Raw genomic sequence first — 14,778 nt, 5'->3', positions numbered from 1 at the left:
CATTTGTCTCCCGGCGCCCAGAGGAGATCCGGAGTGTGTTTGCGTGTCAGCATCACACATCATTCCCATCTGGAGGGACCGTCGGCCCAACAGAGCTTGGGCAGGAGGCGGACTGTGGGCAGCTTCTCTGTGTCTGCCCCAAGAAAAAGGGAGTTCAGAATAGCTTGGGCATCTGAAAAAAAGGAAAAGCTTTCCACACATGGCTGAAAGCATCACTGGTAGTCTCTGAATGTTGCGTCTCTGGGGCAGTGACAAGCCCTTTAAGTGGGCCCTGTCTCTTGGGGTGCTGAAACTATTTGCATTGTTTGACATAAAGCACTAAAGTAGTCCTGGCAAAGAGAAGAAAGTAATCACTGATTCTAGCAGGCTTCTAGGACATCACAAAGTTAACATTGAGAGATTTTACCAAAAAGTCTGGATTTATAACTTTCCTTGAAAATTTGAAATGTTGGGCCTACTCTACCATTCTATTTGCAGTTACAGCACCCATGACACCCTGCCCCAAGCCCCACACTTTCTATTTCCCATACTCCGCTTTTTTTCCATAGTCCTTGGCACTTTCTAGACTACCATATAGTTTACTTACTGTGTTTATTTATCTGACTCCTTCCACTAGAGTGCAAGTTGTACTAGGGAAGGGATCTTTGTTTTGTTCAATGATCCATCCCCTGCCCGGGATAGTGCAACCTAGCATTGACTGAATGAATGAATGAATGCATGAATGAAATAATGAATGAGCCTGACGCAGGCACATCACCTGCTTGGGCCCCTGAAGGCATGTGCATCTGTGCATCTGCCCTGCACAACTATCCCTACTGACCTGCACCCCTTTCTGCATCTGCCACTGGGTCTTGGCGCATAGAGTGCCCTCAACCAGAACCCGCTGACTGCCCCTTTCTGTCTGGTTAACTCCTGTTCATCTTCTGCACTCAGCTCCAGCTGTCCTTGATCCCTCAGCCAGGTCAACTCCCCTGACTGTGGAGAATGACTGCCCTCAGCTTTTATAAAACCTACTAGAGAAAATGACTTTAACTCCATTTTTAAACACCAAGGTTTTCAGTTGCTTATGGAGATGGATGCTTTCTCCTCCTCCCCTGACCCCCGAGCTCAGGATACATCTAAAGCTCCTCTGAGTGAGTCAGCCTGGGAACTGGTTCTGCAGGGCCGGGCGAGGAACAACCATGGGCCAAGGTTCATAATTACCCCCTTGGTACTCTAATAAGTACAGAGGACTTATATTACCTGGGTCTCTTCACTGCATCCCAACTGTGTCCGTGCTGGTGGCGGAGGAGAAGAGGGGCCTGGCCTCCCCGGGCATTCTGGCCACACTGCTCACCCTCAGTGCAGGACTGGGACAAACACCCTCTCCAACCAAATAACTGCATGATTGAGGGCCTTTGCTGGGAACGTGGGGACAGAGAAGTGGAGTTTCCTATAATGCAAGTGAGGCATAGAAAGTTCTAGACTGACGGAGTTGGAGAGTGGCTTCCCCTCCCTATCCAATTTTGAGGCGAGAAGATTGAGACCCAGAGAAGGGTAAGTGGCTCACCCAAGGCCGCACAGCCAAAGCCGGCACAAGAGCCCGTAGACTTCACTACAGTTCCTGAGCCTGGGCTTCTGGAGCTGGAATGTCAAGAATTCTAGGTTTCATCTCCACTGTGGGACCAAGGCATAGAAACTGACGAGAATGGATAGAACTTAGCAGCTCTTACCTGGGTGTGTCCAAAATACAGATGTCTGGGCCCCCCCCCCCCCTCATTCACTGGGTCTGCAGGAAAGCCCTGACATGCAGATTTTGAAAAGGTGCTTGGAGATCCAGACATGCAATGCTACCTGGGAAGGCTGGGCCTGGTCAATGCTCAAGTCCCTTTCAGCTTGACAGATACTCAGCTGTAGATACTAAAATGAGGCTCAGGCTCAAGTGCATTCCCTGTTATCAATCCACAGTAGCAGGTCTCAGTGGGACGGCTTGGTGCCCGAGGGGCATCCTGAAAATTTAAAACATTTTTGGTTGTCACATGATGCGGTTATTTCCCCTGGCACATTTGGTGATCTTGCCCTGCAGACATGGCAAGGGTAGCCCCTCACAGTGAAGAATTGCCCGAGTCCTGCACAGCTTTTTAATAACATCTTGCCGGAACATTCATGTAGGTAAAAAACCAGATCACAGTCACATGAGCCAAAAATTTGACTTTCTTAAAAAAAAAAAAAGATTATTTTAGAGGCGGGAGAGGTGGGGCAGAGAGAGCGAGAGAGAGAGAGAGAGAGGAGAGGGATGGGGCCGAGGGAGAGGGAGAGAAAGTCTAAAGCAGACTCCACGCTGAGCGTGGAGCCGACTACTTGGCGTTCGATCTCATGACACTAAGATCATGACCCTGAGATCATGACCTGAGCCAAAACCAAGAGTCGGATGCTTAACCGACTGTGCCACCCAGGCGCCCCCCAATTTGACTTTCATACAAGAAGTGCATTTCTTTTTTTTTTTTAAAGATTTTATTTATTTATTTGACAGAGAGAGACACAGTGAGAGAGGGAACACAAGCAGGGGGAGTGGGAGAGGGAGAAGCAGGCTTCCCGCCGAGCAGGGAGCCCGATGTGGGGCTCGATCCCAGGACCCCAGGATCATGACCTGAGCCGAAGGCAGACGCTTAACGACTGAGCCACCCAGGTGCCCCAAGAAGTGCATTTCTTTAAAAACATGGTTTTATTATATACGCTTCCTAGAGCGCAACTACCATGTGGAAAGTTGCATGTAAGTTGCCTTACCTTGTTTGAAACTTTACAACTCTTAATCCACCATTTTGGAAAAATCACATCACCCGAGACGCTGCTGCTTACGTAGTAACTGAGTCACCAAGACCACACCTCCATACTGGTCTGCAGCTGTAACTTCCTAGTTCATAACAATTGTACTTCATTACATCAAGATCCAAATTTAGCCTTTTTTCAACTGTCGATTATAAAGGAAAAAGTGACAACCATACTCAAATAATTATTGTTTTCTCTTAAAAACGTAGTCCACCCATTGTAAATTCATGCATTTGCCAACCTCATGTATGATTTTATTACCCTGGCTTTCACTTTTAAAGTTGGGACACTGTGCCGCTTTGTAAGAGAATTTCATGCCTAGGTAGGTGCACCCCCCGTTTATAACAAATAGATTTTGTAACTCGCATAAACAGGGAGTGTTGGGTCTGGTTGGTCTGAAACGGACTGATCTATAAATAACAAAACCTGTAGGAGGACCATAGATCTGAGGCTCTTGGACAAGCCTTGAAAAGGCCTTGGGTTCCCTCTGGGGCAAGGGTCATGTTAGAAAGGCTGACCAACTGTCAGAATCAGGTCCTGATGGGGAATGAAGCTAGACCAAGAGCAACAAGGTCAGGGGGCGGGCTTGGTTTAAGTTGGTCACAGAGCACAGACTGGAATCCTACCTGAACTCCTCCCAGACACGCATGGAGCGGATTCAACTAATTCTCTGGAGTGTTCCCGTGGGCCTGGCCCCGTGCTGGGTACACGTGTCCGTCTCCTGAGGTACCACCACCGGCCTCAGGTAGAAGCTATTAACCCTTGTTTTACAACCAAGGAAGCCCAGGCTCAGACCGTGAGACTGACTTGTCCGAGGCCATGCAGTGATCGCTGAGGAGAGGCCAGTGTGCCCGCCTTCAAAGCTGTTCTATCCCCACAGGCCCCAGCTGGTTGCCTTCTGCCCAAGGAAGGATGTATTTATTTGACTTCTGATAGGCAGTCACTCTGGGTTTGAGGCTTTGCTATAGCAGTGATCCTGCAGCCCGGACAGCAATGGATGGCTTCCTCAGGAAAAGCGGACTTCCTTGGGAACTGACTCGTTTCTCGGGGTTTTGGCCATTCTGACTTTTGGCTGAATTGGCACCTGGGACATGTACCTCGGTGACCAGGTGCACCTTGTTGTCTATCCCAGGGTGGCAATCTCTGGGCACTTGCTCCCCGCATCAGGTGCCACCACGTCTGGCTGGGCCTTAGCTCACCTTCTCAAGGCCAGTCCTGTTGTGTCATCCCAACCTGCTGCTGGTGGCTGGTTTCCCGCCTCTCCACAGGGAGGGCATTTTAGGCTCCATGAACAGAGGTCCTGCAGAGGGCTTTCTTGTGGGCCATTCCTTTCCAGGAGGGGTTCAGAAGCTGCAAGAACATCTGCCCACAGCCCTGTCTTGAGGTGAGCTTCCACAGAAGGTCCCCAGTTGTGTGGGGAGGTGTCAGGGACAGGAATGGAAGTGTGGGTAGTATGTTCCTGCTTTTTAGAGGGGGGAGGTGTGTGCTCCTGGATGTGGGGAGGGGTGTCACTAACTTGGCCATGGATGGCTGCCATTTTAAGCAGAACCAGATTTGCTGGCATGAATTGTTTTAAAAGAAGCCATGTAGGGGGAAAACAATCCCAGCCTATATTCCTTCTCACTGTGCCCCCTGCTACCGCAAGCCCTCTGTCATCAGCACAAATTTCAGTCCCTCACTGGTTCTGCATAGGTATTTCCAATCCCTCCTAGTTTTCCTGTCATCCTGGAAGGCACCATGATGCCACCGAAGGCCAATTTGGGGAGCATTAGATCTCCTCACCCCCCAAGTAATCATCAATCTCCCTAAACCATCCTAAACAAACACTGTGCTCTCTCTGCAAGCAGGGTGCCCAGGGAAGTACCTCTCAAACTTTATGGTGCATGTATATCACCTGGGCATCTTGTTGAAATGTAGATTCAGAGTCATCATCTGGAGTGGGGCTCCAAGAACCTGCATGTCTAGCAAGCGTCCAGGTGATGCCAGTGGTGCTCCTGGGGAAACCACCCTCTGGGTATGGAAGTCCCAGGCAACCCCACCTCTGCCTCCCCTCAGCCAGCTCAGCCCCTCCTTCTGAAGCCCCTATCATGGGAGTGTTTGATGGGGGGACAGGGCAAGGAGATTTGCTGTGTCCCCTCCTTAGCCAACGCTTCTCGCTTTTTCATATTCCTCTTCCCTCTGCAGTATAATGCTCTCTTTTATTTCTGTCTCCTTTGTTCTCCTCTCTCTAGCTTTCTCCCAAGGGCCCACCAGTAGAGCTAGGACACGTAAGACCGAGAGACTGTGGGGATTTTGTTCCATTTTGGTATAATGTGATTCCCCTGTGAAGGCTGAAATTATCTCCCTTAACCCCCATGCATCTTTTATCTCTGGCCACTTTCTACTTGATGCTTCTCGTGTAACCCCTGATGTTATTCTGCGGTTAGGGGGAGAGGGAGTGTGGGGCAGAGGAGTAGGGGGCCTGAAGTGTCTCTCTGTCTCTGTCTCCCCCCCCCCCCCCGCCCCCCCCGACCCCCAGCCTCTGGGCTCTGCCAGGAACTGCAGAGAAGAGTCATGTTCCTTTCTGGGCCTTGGTTTCTTCATACATATACTATGGGATTGAGCTGGCAAGTAGAGGAAGGCTCCTCCACCTCTAACATTCTTTGAGCTTAATAAATCTGCCAGCATATTTTAGGTTCTCCCTACAAAATCCGAAGCCTTAACTTTCTATCCAAACTCCACCCCATTCTTCTGTGTGTCTTTGGAGTGATCATGCACCTTCTCTGGGCCTTGGTGCCCTGATTTACAAATTGGGAGGTAATGAGAGTCAGCTGATCTGGGCAAGTTAGGACCTAAAGAGAGCCTTGGATGTAAAGGTACCTAGTGTAGTTCTTGGCAAAATAAGTTTCTTAGTCAGCTTGGGCTGTCATAACAAAATACAAGGTAAATGTGCTGGCAGGTTTGGGTTTTGGTGAGGATCCTCTTTCTGGCCTGCAAACTGCCGCCGCTTCATTGTGTGTTCACATGACTTCCTCTTTGTGTGTGAGTGGAGAGAGAGAGCGAGAGAGGGCTCTGGTCTCTTCCTTTTCTTCTAAGGACACTAATCCTATAATGGGAGCTCTGCGCTCATGATCTCATCAAAACCTAATGACTTTCCAGAGGCCATCACGTTGGGGGGTAGGGCTTCAACATAATGAATTTTGGGAGAGGGAGACACATTTAGTCCACAACAATAAGGACTAGTCAATATGGTTGAATTGGTTGATTCACCTGGGAAGAGGGAACGGACTGCCTGCTGCACGTAAGGAGCAGCGAAGTCGTACTGCAGAAGTAGAGGGAGGGTCAGAGATGCACCCTGTCCTCCAGTCAGCCGGGACAGAGATTTTAGATGAAAGGATGGGAGGTAGTAGCTAAGAAGGAGATGAGGGAGAGCAGATCCTAGGATCTGAAGAAGAAATAAAGCAGAGTGGTGGAAGTGGGAAGTGGGGAGTGGGGAGATTGTGCCTGGAATCCCAAAGTGACTCTTGATGAGTAGACATCGGCTGGAGGCCCCAGAACATTTTCTGGCCCTTCAGCACTGAGAATGGATGTCTGCTGGGGGACCGCAGCAAGAGGGGTAAGGGTCTGGGGATGCCAGTGACTGATTCAGGAGCTCTGAACGGCGGAGATGTCTGGGACTTCCGATGCGCTGGGGCTGAGGGCCAAGAAGCCCAGAGGTAACCTGCTTGACCCTTTCAGGGTCTTCACCACTCGGGCTGGGAGGCCGGGAAGTGCTTGAGCGGGTGTGCAGAGGAAGGCAGCCGTGCTAACATGGGATTCCGTCCCGAGAGCACTGCTTGAGGGTACTGATGATGGCGATGACACTCTAAGTTAGTGTCCTCACATTTGCAAGGGGATGGAATTGGCTACCCTCATTCGTGTCATTTTTGTTAAGATTTCAAGATTCCATCTAGGTGTCATCTTTTAAATCTGTTGAAAAATATACTGCATGCTGATCATTGGTCAGTTAAGTGTAACTATGCTACCTTCGCTCCTGCTGAATTAGTGTCCTGGGCAAAACAGGACAAACATATTTGAGATTTAGCTATTTCATCTGGAAATGAAGGGTGACATTTGTGGTCCCGGTGGGCACTTTCACTTGAGTATTAGATGCCTCCCAACATTGCTCATGAAAATAAAGTAATATTGGTAACATTTTTTGCCCACTACCTGGTCTCTGTTCTCCATATTTGTGGGGGGAGGGAACTATGGGGCGGGCAATTCCATTTAGGGGGTTTTCAGGTAGCTTTTCTTCAGGCATTACTGACCTCGAGGAAATCTCCCGGAAAGAGAAGGGGGCAAATCTCTGAGTCACCCATTAAAATCCCAAAGGTCTCTTTAGAGACCCATCTTGCGTGGTTGCTTTGGATCAGTTTGTGCAGTGCTCGGCAGGCTGACTCTCTCAAGGGCTCCAAGTGACCAAATGTGACCAGTAAGCTGGTTTTTGTAAAGGGCAAGCTGGTGATGGTTGGGCGCAGGCAGGTTCCACCTTCCCTCGGGGGCCCGCCGGGGTGCCGGTCCCTGCCTGGCCAGCAGGCGGCGCGCACGCGCCGTGGGGCCCAGAGGGGAGGCGGGTCTTGCCCCCCGCCCCGGAGCGTGCGCGCGCCCGATGGCGGGGCCGCGCACGCCGGGGCTGGGGAGCCATTTCCGGGCGGGGAGGGGCGGGTACGCCGGCGGTCGGACCTCCAATCTCGGTGGCGGCGGCTGCAGGGGGAGCCCGCGCTCCGCCGCCCGCGAGTCGGTCGCGTGGTGAAGAGGAGCGGGGCCGGCGAGAGGGAGAGGCTCAGGGAAGGAGCGGGGAAGCGGACTCGGGGCAGGGGAGTGCAGGAGGGCCGCTGAGGCTCCGGAAAAGGGAGGGTCGGGCTGGGGCGGAGGGCTCCAGGGTGGGCAGGGCAGGGGAGTGGAGGGGAGGAAGGAGGGCCCGGCGGACCGAGGGGCGCGGGGTGAGTGTGGGCGCGCCGAGCCCCGAGGTCAGAGGGAGCCGGGGGGGGGGACCCGAGCGGGAGCGGGCTCTGAAACCCCACTCCCGCGGAGGTGGGAGCGGAGTGGGGAACAGGGATCTGCTGATCCTTCCGAAGAGAGGAAGGGCTCCGGGGTGGGAGCGATGGAGCCGGGAGCGAGGCCAGCGGGGCTCTGGAGGCTGGACGCTGGGCTAAGCTGCCCGTGGCTTCCGATCTCCGGCCCTGCTGCGTTGGTGGGCTGGGCTCCGGGACTCCCGGCAGGGTCGGCGGCGGGCTGGGCGTTTCCGCGGGTGTCTACCTGGGGGGCTTGCTTGGTGGGAGGCTGGGTCTGGATTCGTTTGGTCAGCTGTGGGAGGGAAGCACAGTGCCAGCAGGATTCTGATTCGCTGGCCTGGGTGCTGGGGGTGGAGTGTCAATTTTGCGAGTGAAATCGGAGCTCTCAAAGGAGCGAGAGAACCATTTCTTGACTGCTCTAGCGACTCTAGGCGGGCCGAGGCGACAGTTTAAAGCTTTAGAAGTAAACAGACCTGGTTCCCTTTTGCAGAGGGGAGGCCCCGAGAGGAAGGCTGAGGGAGGAAGATGCCGAGTACGGACCTTCTGATGTTGGTGAGTCTTTCCCAAACATCCTCCTTGTTAGAAGGCACTTGTCCCTTAAGTTTTATTTTTAGTCTAAAGGATCTGAGTGTGTAGATCTCACTTCTGATGCTGGCTTTTGGTAGCTGAGCATTTCTGCCACCTTTTATTTTGGGTTTACTGCTTGGGATGGATAAATGACTGGATTAAATATACGAATATATTTGTATTTAATGAATATGAAGACTCTTACAGAATTCTTGCAATTGATTTTAATCTCTCCCCATACTACCAGAACAGTTTTAAAATTTCTATTAAATTTTGTCCGTGTCTGCCATGTATTCGTTTATAAGTGTTTGTCTCCCAGACTAGAGTTATGATTCCTCAGAAGACATAATCATGTCTTACTTGTTTAGAGATAAATAAAAAACTGTCATGGTGCTCTGTGTATAGTAAGTGCTTAACAAATGCTTGTTGAGTTAAACTAATTTGAATTTAAGTTCTTTTGTTGGGCTGAGGAATATGCCTGTTTTGGTAGAGTCTGTTTTTTCCTCTGGAGATCTTTCCCTGCCCCCCCCCTTTTTTTTTTTTGCCGAGCAGGGAGAACAGCATTGCCAAATGAGTGTTTACCAAAATGAGGTTTTATTCTTGGGACATTTATGATTCCATAGAAGCTCTTTATTGTGAGTGTTGTGGGGACCCCATGGCTTTCCAATAGCTCTCTTGAAAAAGAGCATTTTGTTTTTAATAAGCTACTTCTCTGAGTCTGATGTCTCTTTGTGGGAAAACACAGATTTCAGAACAGTTCATTTTCCTCTCTTTATCTCACTATCCCAGAGAGCTGGTAGCTGTCCCTGGGAAACTGGCAAAAAAACCTAGCAGTGAGGGTTTTTTGTTTTTTTTTATACCCAGTCCTGACTTTCTGTAGTGGCAAAACCTATAAGGTCTGTGGGACGGATAAAGAAGGAAACCTTAAGTGGTGATTAGTTCCGGTTTGAGGCAGAGAGCAAGGATGGTTTTAGAGGCCTGGGTAAATAGTTGGCTTATTCACAGATCCTGATAACGAGTTCACCTAAAGTAGCTTCTTGCCTCACATTTCATGATTGTCAGTAGATAATAAATAGCCTTATTTATTACGTGATTTTAAATGCTTATCGCAGGAGCCACGTATTAGAAAAATTGGGAGCTGTACATAAACGAAAGGAAGCAATCCCCAATAATTATACTACGCAGAAATAAGCACTTTAGAGGGTTAATGCAGAATGATTTGTAACGATTGGCAATTTGTTTTTCCTCTTACAGATCAGTATGTTTATGTAAGTTAAGATTTCTGGTGTAAGTAGCCTACACCTTCATGCCCAGAGATGAGCTTGTGACTTCTTGGGCCTGTGGGCTCTCTTGAACAGTGTGATCAGTCACTGCTTTTTTATTTAGGATGTGAACTTGGGCATCGTTTTGTTTTGAAGTATTTCTCTGGCCACCACATTAGTTTTCATTTCCTCATTTGATAATCTAGAGTATCAAATGAGGGTGTTGATTTGCTTGTTGGTGTAAGGGATTAATTCACACGAATAAAGACTGGTTCTTGAGAATCCTCACTTTCTGAGGATTCTGTTTGTGTTCCTTGAGGTGCTTTCTCTGGAGAAGTTGTCATTCCTTCTTTGTGGGTGTTGTGTTCTTTGAGGCCAGATGGTAAAGAACCAGTGGTTAGGGCCGGGTTCTCATTGGGGGTAGTAAACGGTCATTATTTGCATTCTTTAGCTACTTTGTATGAAGCAGAAGATATGTTCTGGGCCCTCTAACTGGCAAGAAAGGACCCCAGTTAATAAAAAATAACCTCCGTGCCAGGCGGTATATTGTAGCGCCCCAGAAGTAGAAGTAGAAGCAATCTTGGAGGCCGTGTGATGCAACTTCTTACTTAAATTGTATGTGAATCCTTTTTAGAGCATCTCTGATGAATGGATACCCCATCATCCATCCTTTCTGCTGGGGGAATAAGATGGGCATGAGCTAGGACACAATCCAAGTTGGATCCAGGAATAATAACATAAATCTGATAGCTAACATTTATTGAGCAGGTATTACATGTTAGGTACGGAAATAGATACTCTACGTATTCATTTAATTTTCGCAAAAACCCTTTGAAAACTATGCTGGCATCTTTTGTAGGTGAAAAACCAGGCTTAGGGAGGGTACTGCAGCCATGAGGTGGTGGAGCTGTGTTTTAACTACGGTTAGTCTGATTTCAGATCCCTCCTGTTCTGCTTTTGTGTTGCTGCCTCTGGGCCACATTGCCCATAAGGGACAGAGGTCGCTGAGCTTTGTGACTAATGGGAGAGGGTTTGTGTAGGGCGGGGTACCTCTGCCCTCTGAGGGGGCACTTTGGAAGTGTGTGGGGGAGTGCTTTTGTTTTCTAGTATGGTCTTGTCTGAAAACATATATTTTATTACACAGATCTTCTGATTTATCTTCTTGTACCTTGCAGTTAGGGCATTATATTGAAATTTGTAAAAGTTATGTTCGTAGAGATCTTTGAATTCCGTTTCAGAATAATAAAAGGGCATAGAAAATATTTGTTCTAAAAAGAGGGCATTGGGGTTGATAGGTTTGGAAACTACTTGTCTGGACGGTATCCTGTGGCACTAAAGCATGAAGATGAACCGGAGTCCGTACATGATAAGCCTTGTACTCCACACCACAGAGCTGGGGCTGTCAGTCTTCGGTGCCTGCCTGCCCTTCCCTTTGCCCTCGTTTGATAAGGGTGGTTTGCCTGACTTTTTCCGTTTGCTCACTTATGTCATGAACCGTAATACTTTCCACCTGTGTCTCAGAGAGAATCAAAGGGTTGAGAGTATTCATCTGAGACCTGCGATGCTTTCAGAAGGATTTCAGGTCTGGAAATTTTTTTTAGCAGTTTCTCACCACTTTGGCAACCATTCTTTTCACCTATGTTCTCCTCCTCCCTAGTGCTGGGGAATGGTGTCACTTTGCAAGTTGTCAAACACTTAGAGCTTTTAAGAAAAGGGTATTTTATAAAGCTAAGTCTGCTCCTTTGGGTGGCTTTTCTCTTTTCTCATCCAGTGAATCATACACACTCTGATAGTGCTGGGCGGAGTTTGAGAGATAGTTTATCTAGGGCCAAGGTTCTCAGCTGTGATTTTGCTCCCCAGGAACATTTGGCAATGTCTGGAGACATTTTTGGTTGCCATACTAAGTGCTAGAGGTCAGGAATGCAACTACAGGCTCTGCTATGCACACAGCACTCCACCACCAAGAATTATGTGGCCTAAAATGTCAGTAGTGCTTGGGTTGAGGAACCCTGGTGTAGGCTTCCTGAACATAGGGAATAGCATCTGCGTAGCCCTTGCATTCATATGGGTGAGAGAATGAGTCTTAGAGTTCAGTGGGTCTGTTACAGTGCTACTTGGGGTTATTTTGTCCAGGGACCACTGCCTGCTGCTTTGGAATATATATATTGGACATGATACAGCACAATCTTCTGTAACACAGTAAAATCTTAAGAAATGATTTCTTTGCAACATTTCTGAAGCACTCTTGATGTGGAAACAATAAGCCTGTCTCAGGTTTTTGGGGGGAGTTCAAAATGGAATCTTTCCAGATCTTAGAGCTTTATCTTTTAGCCTTGACTCTTTCTCAGGCATGCTTTCTTTCTGAATATCAAATAGGATTTGAGCAGTAAGCCAAGAGATGGGCACTAAAAGCTCATTTCTAGTATTTGAATCTGGTGTTTTATTTGTAGGATTGTCTAGAAGGAAGGGAAAATTTATTGGGACTGGTAGGACCTTTAAAATTTTGTTAACCATTTGAATGGCCCTTGTAAGATGAGCACTGTATTTGGCATTGTTCCAGTCTTACTGGTAAAGCAAAACTATAATAACAAGTCTGATAATTCCTCCAGCCATTGGTCTAAAGGAAGGAGGGATTATAAATAGATAAACCTCAAATCCCAGTATTTGGCTTGGTTTTGCAGTCTGTGTGTCAGGAATTTTTAGTAACATTTGCTTTCTAAGCTTTGCCCAAACATACAGTTTGTACACATTGGTGGCAGAACTGGGAATCATTTTGGGATTAAGAATTTTCCATAGGGAATTGATTCAGAGTGAATCAGTCCATATGTGGAAACATATAGAGCACAATTACCAAGAGAAAAACCATGCTGGGGGGTAAGGGGAAATTGGCATCCGGGCAGATGGAACGGTGCAGGCCGAAGAGTAGTTTGGATATATCAGTTATCTCTTGGCACCACCCAATAGTGTGATTGAGGAGAAAAAAGGACTATTTACAAAGCTGAGCAGAATTAAGAAGACCCGTAGGAGTTGGTGAAACACCTCAGGGCTAAGAGCCATCATCATTCTTAGGCCTGAGTGGGCAAAGAGAGAGTAGCTTCTGGAACCTTGAAAGTTTAGCTGGAGGAGAGGGTAACCTGTAGGAATGCTGCCACGGCCAACCGGTACCCTAGCAGGGAGGGAATCAAGGGGAATAAATACCTCAGACCCTGTCTTTTCCCACCCTCTGATCTCAGGCTCGAGCCTTACATGGGCCAAACCTAGCTGGAAACCAGAGGGTAAGTAAGGGGAGCCTGGGAGATTTAATTCATAGAGGGCAGCCCTGTGAGGCGCAGAGAGGTGGAGAGGGTTGGGTAGAGGATCTGGAGGAGCCAAGGGAAGATAACCAGCATGCTAAAGTTGAGGTCTAGTTAGTTCTGAGAGGCACAAGCGAGAAGATAGCTTGTTAGCAGAGTCTTGAAGAACGGATAGAACATGGAATGTTATAGAAAAGGAATGTTCTCACTGATAACAGAAGGATAGATTCAGAGGCAAAATGTTGCCACAGCTTTGGCAAGGCCCGAGCTGCTTTTTTCCAGAAGTAGCCTTAGAATCTTAATTGCCTGAAGGGCATTGAGAAATCCTGCAGTCCAACTTCCCTTGCTGTGTGGAAATCCTTTCCACGGTGCCCTGCCAGGGGTGGGTGCAGAGTGCTTTCTCGGGGAGTTCTTTCCATTGTTGGACAGCTTTAAATGTAGAAAGTGTTCCGTTTGTCCGGATCACTGATATATCTGGTAGGGTTAGGTTTGGCCGTGTATAAAAGAAAAACTATAGTAACAGATTTTGAAAAGGTAGAAATGAATTTCTCTAAAGTAAGAGAAGGCCAGAGTAGACCCTTCTTGGCTGATAGGGTCATTCCTAGGCCTTTGAGGAGGTTCCACCATATGCGGTGCGTCCTCTCCTGGTCCAGGATAGCTGCCCTGAGCTTGAGCTGTTATGTTCATGTTTTATTTGGTAGGAGGAGCAAAGGCAAGGAGAAGGGCTTGCTCTCCTTTTTAATTAAAAATGTTTTCATGTGAAATTTATTACACGTAGAGAGTTATATAAAGCACATACCTACATTTTAAAGAATAACAATAAAACAGTCATACATCTATCCCCAGGTTAAGAAATAGAATATTTACCCCTAATCCTATGTGCCTCACCCTGATTATATCTCCTTTCCTCCCCTCTAGGGATAACTATCCTGATTTTTGGAATAATCATTCTCTTGCTGTGTTAAAAAAAAAAAAAAAAGTGTTACCACCTATGTATATGGCCCTTTAGTTTTGTTCCTTTTTTTTTTTTTTAAGATTTTATTTATTTATTTATCAGAGAGAGCGCGAGAGCACAAGCAGGGGGAGCTGCAGAGGCAGAGGGAGAAGGAGAAGCAGGCTTCCTGCTGAGCAAAGAGCCCGATGTGGGGACTCGATCCCAGGACCCCGGGATCATGACCTGAGCCGAAGGCAGACGATTACCGACTGAGCCACCCAGGCGTCCCTAGTTTTGTTCATTTTTTAACTTGCTGTAAATCGATTTATATGTAGTTTTTTTGTGATTTCCCTGTGTTGCTCCGTATTTGTGAGATTCATTCATGTTATTCCATGTAGTTTATGAGTTTTAGTTCATTCATTTTCATTGTTGCCCGGTACTTCACTGTATGACTACCAGAGTTTATCCAATCCATGATGACGGACACTTGGGTGGCTTCCAGTTTGAGGCTTTTTTGAGCATTACCGTAGTGAACTTTCTTGTATATGAGAAGTAATCAACAGTGTAAGTTTTTCTGGGATTTATTCCTGGGAGTAGAATCACTGCATTGTAACTTCACTAGATGACAAACTTTGCAGAAGTCGATAACAGTTTATACTCCTAGCAGTAGTTCTTGTTCCTACACAGTTGGACAAACCTGGTGCTTACAAGGCTTTTTATACTTTTTGCCATTCCAGGAGGGTAAAATCTAATTGATTCCCATGTGCAATTCCCTGATTACTCCTGAGGTTAAGTGTCCTTTTCATTGAACATTAACTATTTGGATTTCATGTTTTGTGGGTGCCTCTTCCAGTCTTATGCTTTCTCAATTATTTATTTCT

General features: G+C 47.7%; 1 protein-coding gene across 3 annotated transcripts in view; it reads left to right on the top strand.

Moving 5' to 3' along the window:
* The first annotated feature begins 7,485 nt into the window (after positions 1–7,485).
* SGPL1 (sphingosine-1-phosphate lyase 1) overlaps positions 7,486–14,778 on the top strand; it is a 55,428-nt gene continuing 48,135 nt past the window's right edge. The window contains exons 1-2 of one of the 3 annotated variants that reach the window (XM_025850146.2): positions 7,486–7,613; positions 8,332–8,393. In XM_025850146.2, the coding sequence (XP_025705931.1) occupies positions 8,367–8,393 (27 nt within the window). In that variant the 5' untranslated portion in view covers positions 7,486–7,613; positions 8,332–8,366. Of the gene's footprint in view, positions 7,614–7,832; positions 8,394–14,778 lie in introns of those variants that run through there. The other 2 variants (XM_073878859.1, XM_025850147.2) reach the window with 2 other exon arrangements.

Source organism: Callorhinus ursinus, unplaced genomic scaffold (assembly GCF_003265705.2).
Source record: "Callorhinus ursinus isolate GAN/ISIS: 27379988/994484 unplaced genomic scaffold, GSC_fseal_2.0 scaffold31, whole genome shotgun sequence".
NCBI lineage: Eukaryota > Metazoa > Chordata > Mammalia > Carnivora > Otariidae > Callorhinus > Callorhinus ursinus.
The sequence above is the reverse complement of the archived record's forward strand: the minus strand, read 5'-3'. Positions and strand labels throughout refer to the sequence as shown.